This window comes from Puma concolor, chromosome B4, assembly GCF_028749965.1.
Source record: "Puma concolor isolate L17-30 chromosome B4, mPumCon1.1.hap2, whole genome shotgun sequence".
Taxonomy (NCBI): Eukaryota; Metazoa; Chordata; class Mammalia; order Carnivora; family Felidae; genus Puma; species Puma concolor.
In genome coordinates this window covers 129,318,329-129,339,184 of record NC_141673.1, presented here as the reverse complement: position 1 = coordinate 129,339,184, position 20,856 = coordinate 129,318,329, and the positions used below count along the sequence as shown (strand labels likewise).

General features: G+C 44.5%; 1 protein-coding gene across 4 annotated transcripts in view; it reads right to left on the bottom strand.

The window, feature by feature from the left end:
• NMT2 (N-myristoyltransferase 2) overlaps nt 1-19,650 on the bottom strand; it is a 79,561-nt gene extending 59,911 nt beyond the window's left edge. For 2 of the 4 annotated variants that reach the window (XR_015254008.1, XM_086714861.1), the window contains exon 1: nt 19,460-19,645. Coding sequence is in view for 3 of the 4 variants with exons in the window: in XM_086714861.1 (XP_086570987.1) it covers nt 19,460-19,569 (110 nt within the window). In the remaining variant the exon portion in view is untranslated. Of the gene's footprint in view, nt 1-19,459 lie in introns of all 4 variants that reach the window. The other 2 variants (XM_086714863.1, XM_086714862.1) reach the window with 2 other exon arrangements.
• Nucleotides 19,651-20,856: the final 1,206 nt, after the last annotated feature.

Below are 20,856 nucleotides of genomic sequence, written 5' to 3'. Positions count from 1 at the left end.
TATCACTACAGTATGGCATTGGCACAAAAACAGATACAGAGATCAAGGAACAGAATAAAGAGCCCAGAAATAAGCCCAGGCTTATATGGTCAATTAATCTACCACTAAGGAGGCAAGAAAATACAATGAAGAAAAGACAGTTTCTTCAATAAATGGTATTGGGAAAAACTGGATAGCTACATGCAAAAGAACAAAACGGTATCACTTTCTTACACCATATATGAAATACAAAATATGAAAATAAACTAAAAGTGAATTAAAGACCTAAATAGAAGACCAGAAACCACAAAACTCCCAGAAGAAAACACAGGCAGTAAGCTCTTTGACACTGGTCCTAACAACATCATTTTTTGATCTCTCTCCTCAGGCAAGGCTAACTAAAGCAAAAATAAACAAATGGAACGATATTAAACTTGAAAGCTTTTGCACAGCAAAGAAAACCATCAACAAAAGGCAACCTACTGAATGGGAGAAGATATTCACAAATGATATAGCTGAGAAGGGGTTAATATATAAATATGTTAAAATATATAAAGAACTCATACAACTCAATATAATAAAAATAATCCAATTTAAAAAAAATGGGCAGAGGACCTGAATAGACATTTCTCCAAAGAAGACATCCAGATGGCCAACAGACACATGAAAAGATGCTCAACATCACTCTTCGTTAGGAAAATGCAAATCAGAACCACAATGAGGTCACACCTCACACCTGTCTGAGGGGCTATTCTTAAAAAGGTAAGAAATAACAAGTGTTGACGAGGATGTGGAGAAAAGGGAACCCTCATGCACTGTTGGTGGGAATGTAAATTGGTGAAGCCAATGTGGAAAAGAGTATGGAGTTTTCTCAAAAAGTTAAAAATAAAACTACCACATGATCCGCTAATTCCATTTCTAGGTATTTATCCAAAAAAAAAAAAACAAAAAAAACACCACTAATTCAGAAACATATCTGCATCCCTATGTTTACTGTAGCATTTTATATATCATAGTCAAGATATGGAAGTGACTATATATATATGTATACATATATATATACATACACACATATATATACACACAGACATTACACATACATACATACACTCCATGGATTATTACTCAGCCATAAAAAAGGATGAAATCTTGCCATTTGTGACAGGGCAGATGGACCTAGAGGGTATTACATTAAGTGAAAGAAGTCAGACAAAGGCAAGTTCTGTATGTTTTATATGAGGAATCTAAAAAACAAAACAAATGAACAAATAAAACAGAAACAGATGCATAGATACAGAGAATAAACTGATGGTTGCCAAAGAGGAAGTAGGTAGGGGGATGGCCAAAACAGGTAAACGGGGTTAAGAGGTACAATCTTCCAGTTATACATAAGGCATGGGGATGTAATGTACAGCACAGGGAACATAGTCAATTATATCGTAACAACTTTATATGGTGACAGATGGTGACTAGATTCACTGTGGTGACCATTTTGTAATGTATTTAAATATTGAATCGTTATGTTGTATGTGAAGTATTCTTCAATAAAAAGGAAATAAATAGGGGCGCCTGGGTGGCGCAGTCGGTTAAGCGTCCGACTTCAGCCAGGTCACGATCTCGCGGTCCGTGAGTTCGAGCCCCGCGTCAGGCTCTGGGCTGATGGCTCGGAGCCTGGAGCCTGTTTCCGATTCTGTGTCTCCCTCTCTCTCTGCCCCTCCCCTGTTCATGCTCTGTCTCTCTCTGTCCCAAAAATAAATAAAAAACGTTGAAAAAAAAAATTAAAAAAAAAAAAAAAGGAAATAAATATAATCACTGAAAAAAAATAATCACAATGCCTTTACAAAGGAAACATTTAAAAAAATACCACAGAGCTCAATAACAGACAAAGAGATCAATGAAATAGCATAGGCAGACCAGTAACAACCCATGATGTACAGGAACCTGCTATATGACAATGATCACATCACCAACAACTGAAGAAATGAACTTTCAGTAAATAGTATCAGGAAAACTGACTTCCTTTGTGGAGAAAACTAAAATTAGTTTTGTACTTCCCACAAACTACAAAAATAAATTTTAGGGGCGCTTGGTTGGCTCTGTCAGTTAAGCATCTGACTCTTGATTTCAGCTCAGATCACCATCTCGTGGTTTGCGGGACTGAGCCCCGCATCAGGCTCTGCACTGACAGCACGGAGCCTGCCTGGGATTTTCTCTCTTCTTCTCTCTCTCTGCCCCTCCCCTGTGCTTGCTCTCTCTCTTTCTCTCAAAAGAAATATACTTCAAAAAAATAAACAAATGTTAAATGAGTTAAAGACCCAAAGTTAGAAAATATAACTTTAAAACTGAAGGCGGAGTCAGAGTGGCCAAAATGAACAAATCAGGAGACTATAGATGCTGGAGAGGATGTGGAGAAACGGGAACCCTCTTGCACTGTTGGTGGGAATGCAAATTGGTGCAGCCGCTCTGGAAAGCAGTGTGGAGGTTCCTCAAAAAATTAAAAATAGACCTACCCTATGACCCAGCAATAGCACTGCTAGGAATTTACCCAAGGGATACAGGAGTGCTGATGCATAGGGGCACTTGTACCCCAATGTTTATAGCAGCACTCTCAACAATAGGCACATTATGGAAAGAGCCTAAATGTCCATCAACTGATGAATGGATAAAGAAATTGTGGTTTATATACACAATGGAATACTACGTGGCAATGAGAAAAAATGAAATATGGCCTTTTGTAGCAACGTGGATAGAACTGGAGAGTGTGATGCTAAGTGAAATAAGCCATACAGAGAAAGACAGATACCATATGGTTTCACTCTTATGTGGATCCTGAGAAACTTAACAGAAACCCATGGGGGAGGGGAAGGGAAAAAAAAAAAAAAAAAAAAGAGGTTAGAGTGGGAGACAGCCAAAGCATAAGAGACTGTTAAAAACTGAGAACAAACTGAGGGTTGATGGGGGGTGGGAGGGAGGGGAGGGTGGGTGATGGGTATTGAGGAGGGCACCTTTTGGGATGAGCACTGGGTGTTGTATGGAAACCAATTTGACAATAAATTTCATATATTAAAAAAAAAAAAAAAAAAAAAACACTGAAGGCGGTGATATTTGTCAGTGTAGTTAACATCCACCCAGGGCCTAGGATGGTGTCTGGAATATAGTAGGTGCTTGAGTAAACACCTGTTGAATGAAAAACTGAAAGAATGAGATAACAGCTTCCTAACATCAGTGAAGGAAATCATTCCTTATGCAAGGACTCAAAAAAACAAACCACAAATAAAAGGCAATAACTTGACTACATCGGAGTTAAATATTTTGTGGCAAACCCATTATAAATAAAAATGTTAAACTACATAGTGAGACAAGATATTCATAAGGCACATGATAAAATACTACCAATGGTCAGAATCCACAAAAAGCTCTTTTCGCCTTCCCATTTTCTCCCCAGCACAGCACAGAGAGAAAACACGACATCCGGGCTAGGATTGCAGGCACTAGCTAGGGGTCTGACCACCTGGTTTTTAATTCTGGCTCCACTACTTTCTAGCTGTGTGACTTGGAATATATTACTTAACCTGTCTGTGCTTCAGTTTCCACAGCCGTAAAAGGATGGAGTTTTGAACAGACAGGAAGAATTGCAAGAAGAAAACGAATTAATACATGTACGAACTTAGTACGGTAGATGGCACACAGAAATCACTCAATGTTAACTATTTTTATGATTGCCCTGCTTTACCTCTTCTCGTAACTTACTGGTAGCTAAAATTGTGCTATGTATTTATTTTTTTTTTAATTTATTTTTTTTTTCAACGTTTATTTATTTTTGGGACAGAGAGAGACAGAGCATGAACGGGGGAGGGGCAGAGAGAGAGGGAGACACAGAATCGGAAACAGGCTCCAGGCTCTGAGCCATCAGCCCAGAGCCTGATGCAGGGCTCGAACTCACAGACCGCGAGATCGTGACCCGGCTGAAGTCGGACGCTTAACCGACTGCGCCACCCAGGCGCCCCTGTGCTATGTATTTATTATTCTTCCTCTAACTAGTACATGGAATGCACAAAACAGCATTTCCCTTTGTATTTTTGGCGCCTAAAGGAGTGTCTGACATACAAAAGATCCTCAATAAATATTTGCTGTGTGAATGAGAAATCAATTTAAAAAATCAATAAGAAAGAGACAAAAGACTGACAGAAGAATGGGCTATGAGTAAGCCCTTCACAAAAGAGGAATCTCCAACCACCAAAAAAGTCGTAACAAGATGCTCCATCCACCTCCCTGGCAGAAGGAACATGAAAACAAAACCGCCTCAGATTCTACTCTTCATCTGCTGATTTGTTTAACATTTGCAAGTCTAACAATATCAGAAGGATGGGAGGTAAAGGAACGCCCGTATAACCACTGGTGAAACGTGAATGGACAAAGCCACTCTGGAGAACAATCTAGCGCTGGCTGCCATCCTCGCCCCCACCAGCCACGGCAGCAGCTTTGCGGGGCACTCACCGTGCCAGGTGCTGTGCTAACCAAACACCTCACAGATGTCAACCTTGTGCACAGTCACAACTTGTAAGGCAAGTGCTATTAGGCTGATCTTCTCGTCTTACAGAAGAGGAAACTGAAATCCAAAGAGATGAAGGAACCTGGTGAAAGTTGCAAGAAGAAGGGCCAGGACGCGAGTCCAGCCGGTCTGGGCTCCAGAGCCCACGCAATTACTACACCATGACGCCTCTCCTCCCTGCATCTCCGCTGGCTGAACATCTTTTTAGATATACACTGGCAATATTTAGGTCTTCGTTTGTCAACTGCCTATTCGTGATCTTTGAACATTTTTTATCAGCCTCTTGGTTTTTCAATGAATTATAACAGATGTTTAGTGCTGTGTGTATGTTATGTTTAGGATGCCAAATCCCATAACTAGATGGAAAGGCACTACAGGGGACAATGCATGAGGAGGTTTGGATGCAGTTTAGGAACGGTACAAGTAACCCACAGGTGCTTAGCAGTGCCCTGCAGACAGAGGAGAATTCGCACCCGCAGCTGTGGGAAGTTGGCCAAGGTAGAGTCAAATCCTTCGGGTGCGCTGGCCTCAAGCCTCTCCTCATGCTGGATCGGGACAGCCATCTCCAATGTTGATCATGTGGCCACCCAGTTCAATAATGGATTTGACCCACGGTTCAGATTCAAGAGTCAGTCTGTTCTAGTCAGCGGCTCATTCGTGCAGTTCCAAGAATGACTCCTTTACCCTTTTTCTTCCCGAGTGTAACACTCAGTCCAGAGTGAGGTGTCACCACCCTTCCAGCTGCCATCATGTGGCTGTGTTATCGCCTGACCCGAAGATTTCAGCCACCTCATCAGTTAGGTGGCTTCGTGCCTTTTTCAGCACATTCGTTCTCCTCATGGGGCTGATGCAGGAAATATATGTCCGAGGCTCTCCAAAGCGGCGTTATCTCCAATCAAGCAGTAAATCACCTTATCTCCAATCAAGCAGTAAATCACGGACCTGCCTTTGGAAGGCTCAGAGCTCAAAGATGCCCCCCCAAGTTTATGGCCAGTGAAGGTCAGAGATCATTATAAAGGTCAGCCAAGGGGGCTGCAGTTGGGTAGAGGTCACAGTGGGACCGGCCAACAGCGTCAATGTTTACGCAGGTGTTGGGAGGCGGGCAGTGACTTCAGTAAGCCCTAGATTCAACCCAGGCCCAGTTGGGGTAGAAGCAGCTGGATGACTCCTTTGCTCGCTACTGGTCTACCGTTTGCTAAACAATCCCCCTTTTTGAGATATCTGCTTGCTTCCAAATTTTTTAGTCTTTCAACTCTTACCATAATGTAAATGTGGGAAAATGTGTCCTCATTAGCGTTCTCTGGCCATAATCATTTCCTTATTATCAAACAATTCTGGTGCCTACTTCCTATAAAACCCAATTCTGGTAAGAGTTAATGTGAATTATAATAAAATTTTATCAATATGCATTAGCAAGAAACTAGTCTAGTGTGATTTACAGTTTGTGAAGTTAAGGCCTGTCTGCAGACAGTCCAAGATCAGAGTAAGGGAAGAAATATTTAAAATGTAAAATGAAATTTTTAAATATATCTTTAAATTTATTGCATAAATTAAAAGACAAAGTACGAATTGTTCACCTATTCAACAAATTTCTTTTTGTTTTTAAAGTTTTTATTTATTTATTTTGGGTGGGGGAGCAGAGAAAAAGGGAGAGAGAATCTGCATTGTCAGCACAGAGCCAGATGCAGGACTCGAACTCACAAACCATATAATGACCTGAGCTGAAATCAAGAGTCGGATGCTTAACCCACTGAGCCACCCAGGTGCCCCTCAACAAACACATTTCTCAAATGCTTACCTCTTTGTCTCTTGGCCAAAACTGTTCCTAAAGATGAAATGATGAACATAAGTGGAAAAAAATTTTTAAAAGGTATGAGGTATCCCTCAAGACAGTCCAACTTAGTGAAAAATTACCTATTTCCTATGACCTTCTCTCACTCATGCTCACGGTATTTTTCTGAAAGAATAACTGATATGGGGCGCCTGGGTGGCTCAGTCAGTTGAGCATATGACTTCAGCTCAGGTCATGATCTCACGGTTCGTGAGTTCGAGCCCCATGTAGGACTCTGTGCCGACAGCTCAGAGTCTGGAGCCTGCTTCTGATCTGTGACTCCCTCTCTCTCTGCCCCTCCCTGCCCTCTCCCTGCCTCACACCCTGCCTCTCTCTCTCTCATAAAAAAATTAAAAATAGAAAAATTAAAAAAAGAATAACTGATATACAGCAGCTCCTACTTACATGACTTTTCCCATTTCTGGGCCTGTCAGAGGCAGATATAGTTAACAAGCCATAAATAAATCTTTTTCCTGGCTGAGAGTCATTGCCATATTGTATTAGCATTATTATATTTAATATTAATGCATCAGTAAAGTTAATATACCAGTGTGCTTTTCTTTTTTTTTTTTTTAATAATGTTCTCTGGTATTTTTTTTTTTTTTTTTAATTTTTTTTTTTTTTTTTTTCAACGTTTATTTATTTTTGGGACAGAGAGAGACAGAGCATGAACGGTGGAGGGGCAGAGAGAGAGGGAGACACAGAATCGGAAACAGGCTCCAGGCTCTGAGCCATCAGCCCAGAGCCCGACGCGGGGCTCGAACTCACGGACCGCGAGATCGTGACCTGGCTGAAGTCGGACGCTCAACCGACTGCGCCACCCAGGCGCCCCTTTTTTTTTTTTTTATTTTTTTTTTTTATTTTTTTTTTATTTTTTTTTTATTTTTATTTTTATTTTTTTTTACCAGTGTGCTTTTCAAATGATATTCCTACTTCTAAATTCTTTTACATATCAGTTTCTTTTTCTTTTTCAATTTTTTAATGTTTATTTATTCTTGAGAGAGAGACAGAGAGAGTCCAAGCAGGAGAGGGGCAGAAAGAGAGAGGGAGACAGAGAATCTGAAAGCAGGCTCCAAGCTCTGAGCTGTCAGCACAGAGCCTGACGCGGGGCTCGAACTTGTAATCTGTGAGATCATGACCTGAGCTGAAGTTGGATGCTTAACGGACTAGGCCACCCAGGCGCCCCACACAGTTTTGTTTTCTACCTCTTTTCTATATCCTAATGCTGATCACGGACCTCATCAAATCTCTCATTACAGAAACATTCCATACGTACATGAAATCCTTGTAGTTACAGAGTGTGGCAAAATATTTTGCTCTCTTCCCCCAGAAAAATCCTGTGAAGAAGTGAGGGGCAAGATCTACATGGCTGTGGAGAGAAAACCCGTGTCTGAGGAGTGATGCGGCTGTCATAGCAACAGGTGAGGCCAGCACCTGGAATCACAAAAGTGAACTTGGGAGTTCTCAAGCACAGAAGGCTATGCCATCCCCAATCCAGAAGGGAGCTAAAGGTCACAGTCCACTTTGGGCTGGTAGAGGAAAGAGACAAGGAAATTTTTTAAAAGCACAGAGGCACCCCAGAGCTCAGAGAAATTAAATTGAGGCTTAGTGACAGAAGTTTCTTGATTTCTGGTTTAATACTAATTTCAATACGCCGCATGGCCTCTCTAATGCTTGTTAGCTAAAAAAGACACTAAAATATTCATTAAGAAATATTTTGGAGGGGCGCCTGGGTGGCTCAGTCGGTTGAGTGACCGACTTCGGCTCAGGTCATGATCTCACGGTTTGTGAGTTCAAGCCCCACGTCAGGCTTGGTGCTGACAGCTCAGAGCCTGGAGCCTGCTTCTGATTCTGTGTCTCCCTCTCTCTCTGCCCCTCCCCTACTCAGGCGCTGTCTCTCTCTGCCTCAGAAATAAAAAAACATTAAAAAAAAAAAAAAGAAATATTTTGGAGAAGTGATATACATACAAAGATATTAATTTCAGCACTGCTTACTGGCACAAAAAAAAAAAAAAAGGAAACAACCTCATGATCTATTCACAGGGGACAGATTAAATAATGGCACACCTAGTCAATGATACAACATTCAACTTTTTAGCTTTTCTTTCTTTCTTTCTTTCTTTCTTTCTTTCTTTCTTTCTTTTGTTCTTTCTTTCTTTCTTTCTAAGAGAGAGTGAGCATGCAGGCGGGGGGGGGGGGGGGGGGGGAGAGGAGCAGAGGAAGGGAGCAGAAAGGGGAGGGGAGAGAGAGAGAGAAAGTGAGAGAGAATCCTGAGAAGGCTCCATGCTCAGCAGGACCCTGGGATCATGACCCGAGCCGAATTCAAGAGTTGGACACAACCCACTGAGCCACCCTGAGCCACCCAGGTGCCCCCAACATACAGCCTTTAAAAAAAAAATTTTTTTTAACGTTTATTTATTTTTGAGACAGAGAAAGACAGAGCATGAATGGGGGAGGGGCAGAGAGAGAGGGAGACACAGAATCGGAAGCCGGCTCCAGGCCCCGAGCCGTCAGCATAGAGCCTGATGCGGGGCTCGAACTCACGGACCGTGAGATCGTGACCTGAGCTGAACTCGGACGCTTCACCGACTGAGCCACCCAGGTGCCCCCATACAGCCTTTTAAAAAAAGAGGTTGGTCAGGGTGCCTGCGTGGGTGGCTCTGTCGGTTGAGTGTCCGACTTCAGCTCAGGTCACGATCTCGCAGTTCGTGAGTTCAAGCCCCGCGTCGGGCTCTGCGCTGACAGCCCGGAGCCTGGAGCCCCTTTCAGATTCTGTGTCTCCCTCTCTCTCTGCCCCTCCCTGATCGTGCTCGCTCTCTCTCTCTCTCTTGAAAATAAATAAACTTGGGGCGCCTGGGTGGCTCAGTCGGTTGGGTGGCCGACTTCAGCTCAGGTCATGATCTTGCGGTCTGTGAGTTCGAGCCCCGCGTCGGGCTCTGTGCTGACAGCTCGGAGCCTGAAGCCTGCTTCCGATTCTGTGTCTCCTTCTCTCTGACCCTCCCCCGTTCATGCTCTGTCTCTCTCTGTCTCAAAAATAAATAAACGTTAAAAAAATTTTTTTTTTAAATAAAAAATAAATAAATAAATAAATAAATAAATAAAAAGAAAATAAATAAACTTAAAAAATATTGTTTCAAACAATTAAAAAAGAGCTTGGTCTATGTGCTCCGATACCTGTATTTCAGAGATACACCGTGAAGTGGAAAACCGAGGTGCGGCAGCGGTCCGGCTCGCTACCATCTGCACAGGCACGTGTAAGTACGCACGCGTGCACACGCACACCCGTGTCCCTGTGTATGTCGGACCGGCATACGCCATCGCAAGGACAGGCCACCGGCCGGCAACAGCAGCTGCTCCTGAAGGGGGACACTCAGTGCTGGGAGAGCGAGACTCCCTTTCCACAGGACACCCTTTTGTGCCTCTTGGATCTCGCAACCATACGCTCAACAACCTATTCAAAATATTCTTTAATTTAACAAATTAAGGTGGATATGGAGCCACAGCTAATACACCAACGCTGTATTTGTTAGCACACGGGTCGGGCTGTGTCGGGTAACGTCCCAATCCCAGAGCATCCAGCACAGAAGCTCACTTCTTTCTCGGGAGTCTCCGTGTGCCCCACAAGGACGTTCTGTGACAAGAGGGGCCAGGCTCCCTCTACTTTGTTCTCTGCCAGCCCCAGGACGTCTGCTGGGTTCACGTGTGACTTCCCATCACACACACCGCGACCGGCGGCAGGGAGGACAGAAACACTCCAGGCAGCAGGAAGGAGACAGAGCTGACTTGGGAGAAAGGGCCCCCTAGCAGCCGCGGACCGAGAGCCCAAGAGCAGACTGAGTGAACGATGATGAGTCTCCACCAAGTCGTAAGATGGAGCGGCCAGTCGTGTCACAGGACTCAGCGAGGGCTATGATGTTCCCGGGACACCAAATGACAGGAACTTGCAGGACAAGAAGAGTAGATCACATTTTTTAAGATATATACCAAGGAACTGTCTTTTTGCCTAATGATACATTCTGACATTCTCTATTAAAAACGACATGATGATGGGGCACCTGGGTGGCTCAGTCAGTTGAACGTCCGACCTCGGCTCAGGTCAAGATCTCACAGTTTGTGAGTTTGAGTCCCGCAACGGGCCCTGTGCTGTCAGCTCAGAGCCTGGAGCCTGCTTCAGATTCTGTGTCTCCCCATCTCTCTGCCCCTCCTCTGCTTATGCTCTCTCTCTCTCTCTCAAAAATAAATAAACATTAAAAAAAAATTTAAAAAACAACGATGTGCTTTTGCAAAAGCAAGTTTTTTCCAAAGTTTATTTATTTTTGAGAGAGACAGAGAGAGAATATCCCAAGCAGGTTTTCCACTGTCAGCACAGAGCCCAATGCAGGGCTTGAGCTCACAAACCGTGAGATCATGACCTGAGCCAAAACCAAGAGTCCAACTGAGCCACCCAGGCAACCTGTGAACTTCATTTGGAAAAAAAAAAAAAAAAAATCTCTGCTTTCATTGTTTTTTTTCTTCAGTTTCTACAAAATGTTAATCAACACCCAAAGGATAGTAAACAGCAAGTATCCCTCCCCCATGCCCCAAAAACACCAAATGAAGAAATTATGGGCAATTATCATATTAACTGAATCACCATCATTCTCGGAATGTACTACATGAACTTGAACATGAGTGAACACTGCCGTGGGAATAAAGGAGCCCATATTTCCCGTGTGTGTGTGTGTGTGTGTGTGTGTGTGTGTGTGTGTGTGTGTGTATGTGTGTGTGTTTGATGCAGTAACAGAAACACAATGTGCTCACAAAAGAGAAACTGTACAATTAAAATCCCACCTCTGTTTGGGATGCCTGCTGGGTGATGTGTGCATTGGATCTTCTCCTGTGGCTTGAAGAACTTCCTAACTTACAGGAACCCAAAACACCCACAAAAGCACTACCCTCTCAAGTGTCAAACCAGCCGGGCTGTGTGGAGCTGGGAACCAGTGTGAACCAGAGGGAACCAGCAGGCTCAAGTGGATTCCTCCAGCAGTGCCGTCCACGGGAGCTGCTCAACACCAGACTCCCGAACACGTTTTGCTTCTTCTAGTAAACTGACTATGGAGGCTTGACCCATCACAGTGCTGGGAGGCAGAGGGCACCAGGGGAAGGATGCTGGCCTGCAGGAGGCCATGGGGGGGCAGCTACAGAATTTGGTCCAGAAGGGAGAGGAGATAGCCATGAAACAGGAAAAGAAGAAAAAAGATCTCACTGCAAATTACACTGATGCTATAATTAAAATTAGTCCTTTAACGGGCCTGAAGAGAAATTCAAGAGGGCTCTCTGTAATCAAGCTGCAAAATTTTTTTAAATGAGGAAATGCATTCATTTATTTTTAAACTCACTGACATTTACTGTACTCATTACACTTGAGAAAAGTAACTGAAGAGGTGCTCAGGTTGGTAATCTCTGACCTCCAGGGAGATAAGCGTGAAACACTATCAAACAAATCACTACTTTATTGATTTACGGTCCATGCAGTTTAGTGCACAGGCGAGAGTTTACAGTCACATGGCAAGAGGCCCAACACCTACATCTGAATCTGAAATGTGGCCTGCACAAGTTACATAAACTTGGAAAAGCCCCCTTCTCCTCATCTGTTGCTACAAAGGTTCAACAAGAAAAATGTATACACGAAGTAAGAACATACCAGAAGTTCAAAAAATTAGCAATTATTTTACACACCGGATCCTCTGCAGCACAGAGCCCAACAGAGAATTCTACATCTCTAGTCCTTTCAATGAGAATTAGGAGAAAAAAAAAAAAATCCTTCACATATTCCTAATGCACATAGGGGGAAACTTTTTAAATTAGAAATTAATTTGTCAAGGGGGACTAAGAACCACTGAATCCATTTGATAAATCTTTGTTAGGCCGCCAGTATGTTCAGTGCACCAGATATGGCAAAAATCAGAGCCTGCAAGCACGGCGTCCGTGCCCAGCCTACTGGTGAGCAGACAGGTGGACACACGTTCATGTTCTGCAGACATGTTTGGAGGTGTCAGCCTTGTTTATGATCTCCTTTTCTGAAAAGGACCACAGATCTCACTGTGGCAGGAAGGGCTGTAGGGCCTCTGGCAGGGATTATCACCTTCAGTGGAAACCTTAGCCAGACCTTGAACTTGGAGAAGGAGGCAAAGGTGGGAAGATGTAGAGAACACACTCGGGGAGAGAGGACCCCCAAGAACATGTGCGAAGCCCTGGCCCAGGGACGGGCACGGACAGGAAATCAATCCCTTTGGTGAACAGTGATGTCTGATGGCGAATAAGTTGTTTTCTGCCCTACGCTATAATCAAACCTCTCCCCCTCATTATTCACAAACCCTCAGTCAATGGTGTGCACAACAGCCTTACCTTAGTGGTTCTTGGGGGCAGGGGATGACAGACAACAAAGTGACCCAGGGTCAAAGGTCTGAGGAGAAAACGGAAAGGAGCCGAAAGCATTTGGAGCTAGCGATGGGCAGGCTGAGGACCGTGAAAGCCTCAGGCTCTAAGAAACCGCAATCATCCTGTCTGAGCTTGAGCCACTGTGTTCAGATATTAAAGAAAAGTGTGATTCTAGGATGTAAAAGGATGCAGAAACCCTCAGGTTATAGAAAGATAGGGGAAAAATCCTAGAAACTTCTAGACTAAAAGCAATTCAAAACAAAGAAAGAGTAAGGTTTCCTATACAAGAAAGGGAAGCAGATTGGCAGAGAAATAACATCTGTGCCACTAAATGCCAGATGATAATAAACCGTTTGTGGAGTTTGGAGAAAAATGATTATTACAGAATTACACGCATGCCCAGACTGTGGTTTATGCATGAGGACAAAAGAAAGACATCTCCAGACATACAAGAATTCAGAAAATATATCATCTGCATACTCTAATAAAAAAAAAAAAAATGAGGGGCACCTGCATGGCCCAGTTGGTTGAGCATCCAGCTTTGGCTCAGGTCATATTCTTCGCAGTTCGTGAGTTCAAGCCTCTCACGGGGCTCTCAGAGAGCCTGCTTTGGATCCTCTGTCTCCCTCTCTCTGCCCCTTCCCCACTCACTCTGTCTCTCTCAAAATAAATAAATAAACTGAAAAAAAAAGAAAAAGTACTCAAAAAAAGAAGGTATGGTTTACAAGGAATAGTGATAAGCAACAAAAAAGGAAAGTCTAAGAAGTTTTTGACAATATGGATGTGAGTATAATGTAATAGTTAAAAAAGTTTTAATGGAATATAAGGGCAAAAATAAAAAAGCTACATGGAATTAAAATTCCAGACTATTCCAACAAAACCTAGAACATGTAAAGGAAGGAAAAGTCAAATATCCTACGTGTTTTGTCTTGGTAGAATATTTTAGATAATGGTTAATTTTTGACATTGATAGAGAAATACAGATAAAAACATACTTGTTCAAAACTTAAAGATCATTCTCAGAGTTTCGAAGAAAAGTAGGGTATAGAGCTAGAAGGAAGAAATGTCGAATATCCAGGAAAGACAACAGAAGAATAAAGAAATATTCTGAGTACCAGAGAAGCTTCAAGCAGTCAAAAGCAGGATATGATCTGAGTTGTCCACAGAAAGGGCCATTTAAATTTAAATTAATTAAAATTAAATAAAATTTAAAATTCAGTTCCTTAGTCACACTAACCATCTTCCAGGTGGCTAGTGAGAGCTATTGGACATTCCCATCACTGCAGAAAGTTCTAGCAGACAACACTAATAGTCAGTGAAAAACATAAGGTAACAAATGAGTCCATGTAAAGTTTGATCTCATTTATGTTAAATATGTACTTTTTTTTTTTTTAATTTTTTTTTTTCAACGTTTTTTATTTATTTTTGGGACAGAGAGAGACAGAGCATGAACGGGGGAGGGGCAGAGAGAGAGGGAGACACAGAATCGGAAACAGGCTCCAGGCTCTGAGCCATCAGCCCAGAGCCCGACGCGGGGCTCGAACCCACGGACCGCGAGATCGTGACCTGGCTGAAGTCGGACGCTTGACCGACTGCGCCACCCAGGCGCCCCAAATATGTACTTTTTAATATACATTACAATGTTAGTGGATTAAACTGTCAATAGTGGTTTCTCTAGTCAATAAGATGACCAGGCGCCTTCAACTCTTTATATGCTTTATTGTTTGAATTTTTTTAAGTAGGCTTCAAACCCACTGCAGAGCCCAAAGTGGGACTTGAACTCATAACCCTGAGATCAAGACCTGAGCTGAGATCAAGAGTTGGGCACTTAACTAACTGAGCCACCGAGGCACCCCTGCTTGAATTTTTAATACTGCATATTTTACTCTTAAAATGAATAAAAGTCAGAAACATATTTTCAAATACAAGAACAACAACAACAAAAAATCAACCAACTTTTTCTTGAACTTGGTACAGAATTTGGTTCCACTCCCTAAGTTAACTAAGCAACTGACTGTAACTCCTATATATTTAGTGTGGACACTTGTGTTAACAAACAACTTCAGCATGATGAAGAGTGTGTCCCATACCTTGATATTTTCCAGAGTTTAGGTAAACTTCTGGAAAAAGTTTGTTCTGAGCCCAAAGTGATACCACATTTCAGATGCAAGTCAGAGCAGACATTTGATGATTTCAGACTGTTACTGGAATTGAGGGAGTTCTTGGGCATAAGCTGTTAACACACCTTTCCATTTAGATCTACACAGTTGATAACAGATCAGATTTCAGAAAGGGCAGCTTTGAATTATCCTACGAAGTTCCCACAGCCGGTCTCAATGATACACAGATAAAGTCAGAAAGAACAATATACTGTGCAGAGAATAACTTCAATGTCCCCCCTATATGGGGTGTGGGAGAAGAGAGGTTACATTCTTTGTTCTTTGTTCAATCCAAAGATTTAATCTTTACCAAATACCAGACCTTCATTTTTCTAAGGAGAAAAAAAAAAAGTCTTAAAAATGTCTCAGAATAACCCTCAAATACTACAACTATTTCATATCTACCTCAGGGAATAATTTGGCCATTCATCTGCCAACAACGGCATATTCATAAATGTTTATGTTACTCCCTAGGTAAATATTCCTGGTAGCTGCCTCCTATTCCACCACACTGAATATTGAGGAAAACGCTCTTGGTGGGAAGGAGATAAAAGCCATCAATCTGTCTAGGAAAATGTTTTTCTCTTTCCTTTTTTTTTTTTTTTGCATTGTGAAAATCGGTGTTGGTAAAGCCAGAAAAGGGATTTGGTTTTGTTGCCGACCTGAACGCTAATTTTATTTGGGGCCAATTGTGTGACGATGCCTCCAACCCTGGCCAATAACTATGCTTCGTGTGAGGTGTGGCAGGACGAGTAAGAGATAATTACCACCACCCAGTGTACTTTACAAATGGGGAAAAGATGCATAAAATGGGGCAAGGACCAGAGGTGCCTGGTGGCTCAATTGGTTAAGCGTCCAACTTTCAGCTCAGGTCATGATCTCATGGCAGTTCGCGGGCTCGAGCCCCACATCGAGTTCCATGCTGACAGTGCAGAGCCTGCTTAGGATTCTCTCTCTCCCTCTCTACCCTTCCTGTGTGCACCCTCTCTCTTTCAAAATAAATAAACTAAAAAAAAAAAAAAAAAAAAAAAAGGGGGGGGGCAAGAATGAGAAAATAGTGAAATTTGCCCTGTCCTCAAAGTTTCCCCAAATCCCTTCCGAAGAAAGTAACAGAAACCACCTATGCATCAAACGGAGAGAAGTATTAAAGGTCCATGAGTATTTACCTAACCTCAAACCCACCTGGGAAAGCTGCACGGGAAGTCACCCTAAAGGGAACCTCTTTAGTAGCAGTCAACCCCAGTAGAACAGAAACCTTCAGTCATCTGAACCCTTTCTAATTATTCACATAGAAAGCTGGACTGAAGTAAAATTTCATCTACTTAGAAAGTCTTTGTTAAGAAAATTCAGTACAAACACAATTACTTTAGAACTTCCAATTTGCTTGACAGTTTTCAAGTTCCCTCCATGCTCTTTACAAGGTTACTTCCCCTAATTGTGAGGCATATGTTACAAGGGAGTTATTTAAACAATCTAGGTAATCCTTTATTGGTCTTTTCACAGCATAAAACATTTCATTCATGGGCTTGAAATATTATCCACAAAAGTGCAATGATCTTTTAAGTCCATAAAGAAAATTCCATGAAAATGAAAGAAGAAAAGCATACATAGTAATGTTGACATTTTGGTGCAAAAGAATCTAATTTGGTATTTTCCTTTTATCTAAGGCTCTAGTTGCAACTAATATGTCTAAAACAAGCAGTAAATACATGACAGCTGACCCCTGAATATCGGGGGTGTTAGGGTTCTGAATGCCTACGCTGTCAGAAATCTTTGTATAACTTTTGACTCCCCCAAAACTTAACTACTAACGACACAGTGGTGACCAGAAGCCTCACTGATAACATGAGCAGTCAATGAACACCTATTTTGTATATATATTATATACGGTATTCTTGCAATTAAGCCAGCTGGAAAAAAGAAAATGTTATTATGAACATCATAAGGAAGAGACAAAATATTTGCATAGTGTGCTGTATTTATGGAAAAACATCCGTGTATAACCGGACCTGTGCGTTTCAAACCAGTGTTGTTCAAGCGTCAACTGCATACTCAATAGTGGGAGGAAATTAATTCCTTCTGGCCACCAGGATAGTATTTAGTAAATTACTGCTTTGTGTACTGACCCATACCTCGTGGCCTCAAAGCGATAATTAATCATTCTTAAGTAATCTCTACACCCAACGTGGGGCTCAAACGCAAGACCCCAAAATCAAGAGTGGCAGGCTCTACTGACTGAGCCAGCCAGGCGCCGCTTCAACAATTCATCATTAAAAAGTAGAGTGTTTACCTACGCATTCCTCCAAAGGCTCCTTATTTGTAATTTAATTTAAACTGGTAGAGAAGGAAGAGGTCAAGCAGAGAAAACCTCTTTTCAAATGTTAACATTTACAAACTGGAGCGATGTAAGAAAAAAATCCAGGTTTCACTGAGCCATACCATCATCAGTACACAAGTCAAATAAAACACGAATACCCCCAAATCTGGCACACACCATCGAAATTCAAACCCCCCAAAAAAGCAGTCCAACAAGCCCAGCAACATGAATTTTTACTGCTCTCCTCACATTTAACAGACTACCAAAAAAAATCCATTATATCAATCTCTTACCACTAGAAGCTGTTGTATTACCCGTTCTTGGTTAAAATACTTGTGTACTGGGCATCTCTACATTTCGAGTAACTGTGCTAATATATGCTATGTGAATGTACAAGACTGAAAACCTCTGAGGGGGACAGAGAGATGCCTCTGGGTGCCGATCTGGGAAATTCACACAGCCAAGGAAGCCACGGCTTCCCAGATCAGTGGACACACAGATAAATAATTCTCTGTAGCATGGACGTTCTGGACTGTGTAGGCAAGGAGGTACAACTCAAACCTTCCAAAGACTTAATAACAGAAATTACAGCGGAGAAGAGAAAAGTCCAGGGTCTCCTCAGAAAGATAATGAACAGGTGCTGAAGTTATTGGGGTAACCCGTCCCATGTGCACCTGGGCCCATTCTAGCACTAACGCTATTGTCTCAAAAGCAAATTTATATTTAGCTAGCTATCACAGGCACATTTCTATCACTGCATAAACAGAACTCAGGCTCAGATTTCTGTAAGAATTTCCTTTCCTCTTAAAGAAATTCTAGACTTGAATTGTAACATTCGGTACTTGGAGGCGCCACCCAAGAATTCATTACAAAAAAAAAAAGCGACTTGCAAATGGGAGAAAGATTTAGTCAGCTTTTCTTTTTCTTGATCTCTTTTAATATTTTCTAACACATTAAAAGCTCAGTAAAAGTTCTTTTCTTAAACAAATCTCCAAGCAGACGTTAAACAGAATGCAAATGCTTTACACTTTAAATCGTCAATCACTGAAAGAATCCTCTCCATGAACTGAATAAATAAGCCATCTGTGTCTAAGGCCTCCCTATCATGTTTTCAAGCTGACCCACTTCTTCAGTCACCACGGTTTGCAAAATCTCACATCCCAGGGGCGGCAGGAAGTGCTCGGTACCAGCGCAGTGTGAAGCCGACGGGGTAAAAGGGTAATGCAAACACCACCTTTAAGGACACCAGTCTTATTTAAAATGACCGCCTCCCCCCTCCCAGACTCTAAAAACAGAACTTCAATACCCTTAACCGGAAGCAATCTTTTCTCCAAAGCGAGAGCAAATCTAGTCTGCGGGGGAGAAAGAGGAGCCGGCCAGTGAAAAGGAATCAGAGGAAACCTGATCGGGTGCTAAAATCCTTGGTGCCTCTGGCTTTGGAGATCAAACACCCGCTTTGCAAGCAGGATCTGTTCAGACCAGCGGGAGCTGGCCCCCAAGCCTGAGCCCAAATCAGCGGACCGGACCTGCTTTACGGAGCTCTGCAGGCACGCCGGGCAGTGGCAAACCCGCGCGTCCGCGGGGGCTCTCCGCGCGGGGCGGGAGGGGACAGCGGCCGCGAAGCACAACTTTCCGCAGTTCCGCGCCTCCAGCGAGCAACCGACCCGGCGCAAATGTCAAACCACTGCCCCCACCCCCCCATCAGCTCCTCTTTTTTTTTTTTTTTTTTTTTTCTGGAGGTGGTGGAGGCTGGGGGAGGGGTGGGAAGGTCTAGAAGGACTTAAGGAGAGGATGACAAGGAACGGAAGGGGACGACTTCCCACAAACGGGGCCGCCACAAAGGGACGGGGACCGCGCCTCCCCTAGGTCCCGCCGAGTCGCACACCGGCCAGGACCGCACGTCGCACCGCGGGCCGGGGCCGGACTCAGGAGGCGGCGGGGACGAGCAGGGGCCGGCCGGCCCCGCGGCAGGTGACAGCGGCGTCGCCGGTCCCCGCACGGGGGGCCCGCGCCTCCCCGCCCACCCCGGGCCTCGCCTCCGCCGCGCCGCCCGCGAGCCCCCGGGAGCCGGACCTCAGCGGGCCTGGGGACCTCCAGCCCCCTCAGAGCGGCCCCGGCCCCGCCCGCGCCCCCGGACCCGGCGTCCGAGCGCAGCCCGCGCCGCGCGCTCTCCCCGCGCCCCGTGCCGCCCGCGCGCCTACCCTTTGGCGTGCTCCGTCTCCTCCTCATTGTCCCCGTCTATCCCGCACGTGTCCTGGTCGTCCAGCTCCAGGCTCTGCTGGCTGGCCGCAGACTCGCTGTCCTCCGCCATCGCGGCGGCGCGGGCTGGGGAGGCGGCGCTCGGGGCCGCGGGCGTGGGGGGCCGGCGCGGCGGCGTCGCCAGCAGCTCCCCCTAGTGCCGCCCGCCGTCTCCTCGGAGCCAGGAGCCGGGGCGCCGCGCCCACCGGCCCCGCCCGGCCTGGGCCCGCCCACCGCGGCGGGGGCGGGGAGGGGTGGGCACGCCTCGCGGCGCCTGGGGCGGGGGGAGGGGCCGAGGCGGAGACGGGCGGCGCGGGGTGGTCGCGAGCCCCGGGGAGGGCGCGGGCGCCGAGAGCCTGGAGCCCGAGCCCGCCACGCCCCTCATCTGCCGCAACACGCAGACTCCCAAATCCGTGGGTCTTCGTTTCGGAACGCGGTCCCCGCGATTTGACACCTCTACAGGTTAGGAAGCGCTTTTAACCATTGCGGGGATCTTCAACCCAAGAATAGGCGTGCCGAGGCTCCTGATTTCCAGAAGCCTCCCCCACGCATACATACACGCATACATACAATTCCATTTCTTGTAACCGTCTTTCCAATACACTGTAAAATCAAAAGTCAAAACAGAGTGCTTCCCACCTCCCCACCTCCCCATTCCAACAGACTGGCAGGCCTAAAACTCTTAACAGAGAAAAATTCTGAGCTGCCCTGTTTTCAGTGGACATCACAGGCAGTCCGCTCAGAGCGCAACAACCATCTTGGGGGAATTGGGGTAATCCTGTCCGTGGCGCTGGGGGACTGGACAGTGTCACGTAGGCCACTTTGGCTCCGCCAAGGAGAAGTCATAACCTAGGCCTCCAAGCAAAAGTGGGTGGTCTTCTGGCTGAAACGTTCTGCGTCGCCTCCTGAATGAAGAAGTTTCCACGAGCTGCATGGATTGCCAAATAAAAGGCAGGTGACGTTTGGGCTCTTATTTGCTGTACGCAGTCTGTACACAGCAGCCCTTCCTTTGCTTTCCCGTAACGGTTGGTGTTCAAAAGTCCTCCCAGACCGCAGGAAGGTTTTACGGTCAGTGGATAGTTATCAGAAACTGATCAACGAGCAAAATAGAACTTTAAAAGCCACTTGAAATTTTCGGTGTGCGTCAGTTTTTTTGCAGAAGGTATTGGGGGCATTTTGTGCCTCCCCACCCCATTCCGCCCCCCAAGGGAGACTATGCCCTTAAAATGCACTGAGGTGGAGCATATAAAGACAAAAATTGCAGAGCGATTTCAAAGCCCATCAGCCTTTTGTGACTGATGGTGTTGAGCCTGCTAAGGTTCTGTAAGAAGTGTAAAAAGGGGCCAAAACATGAAGGAAA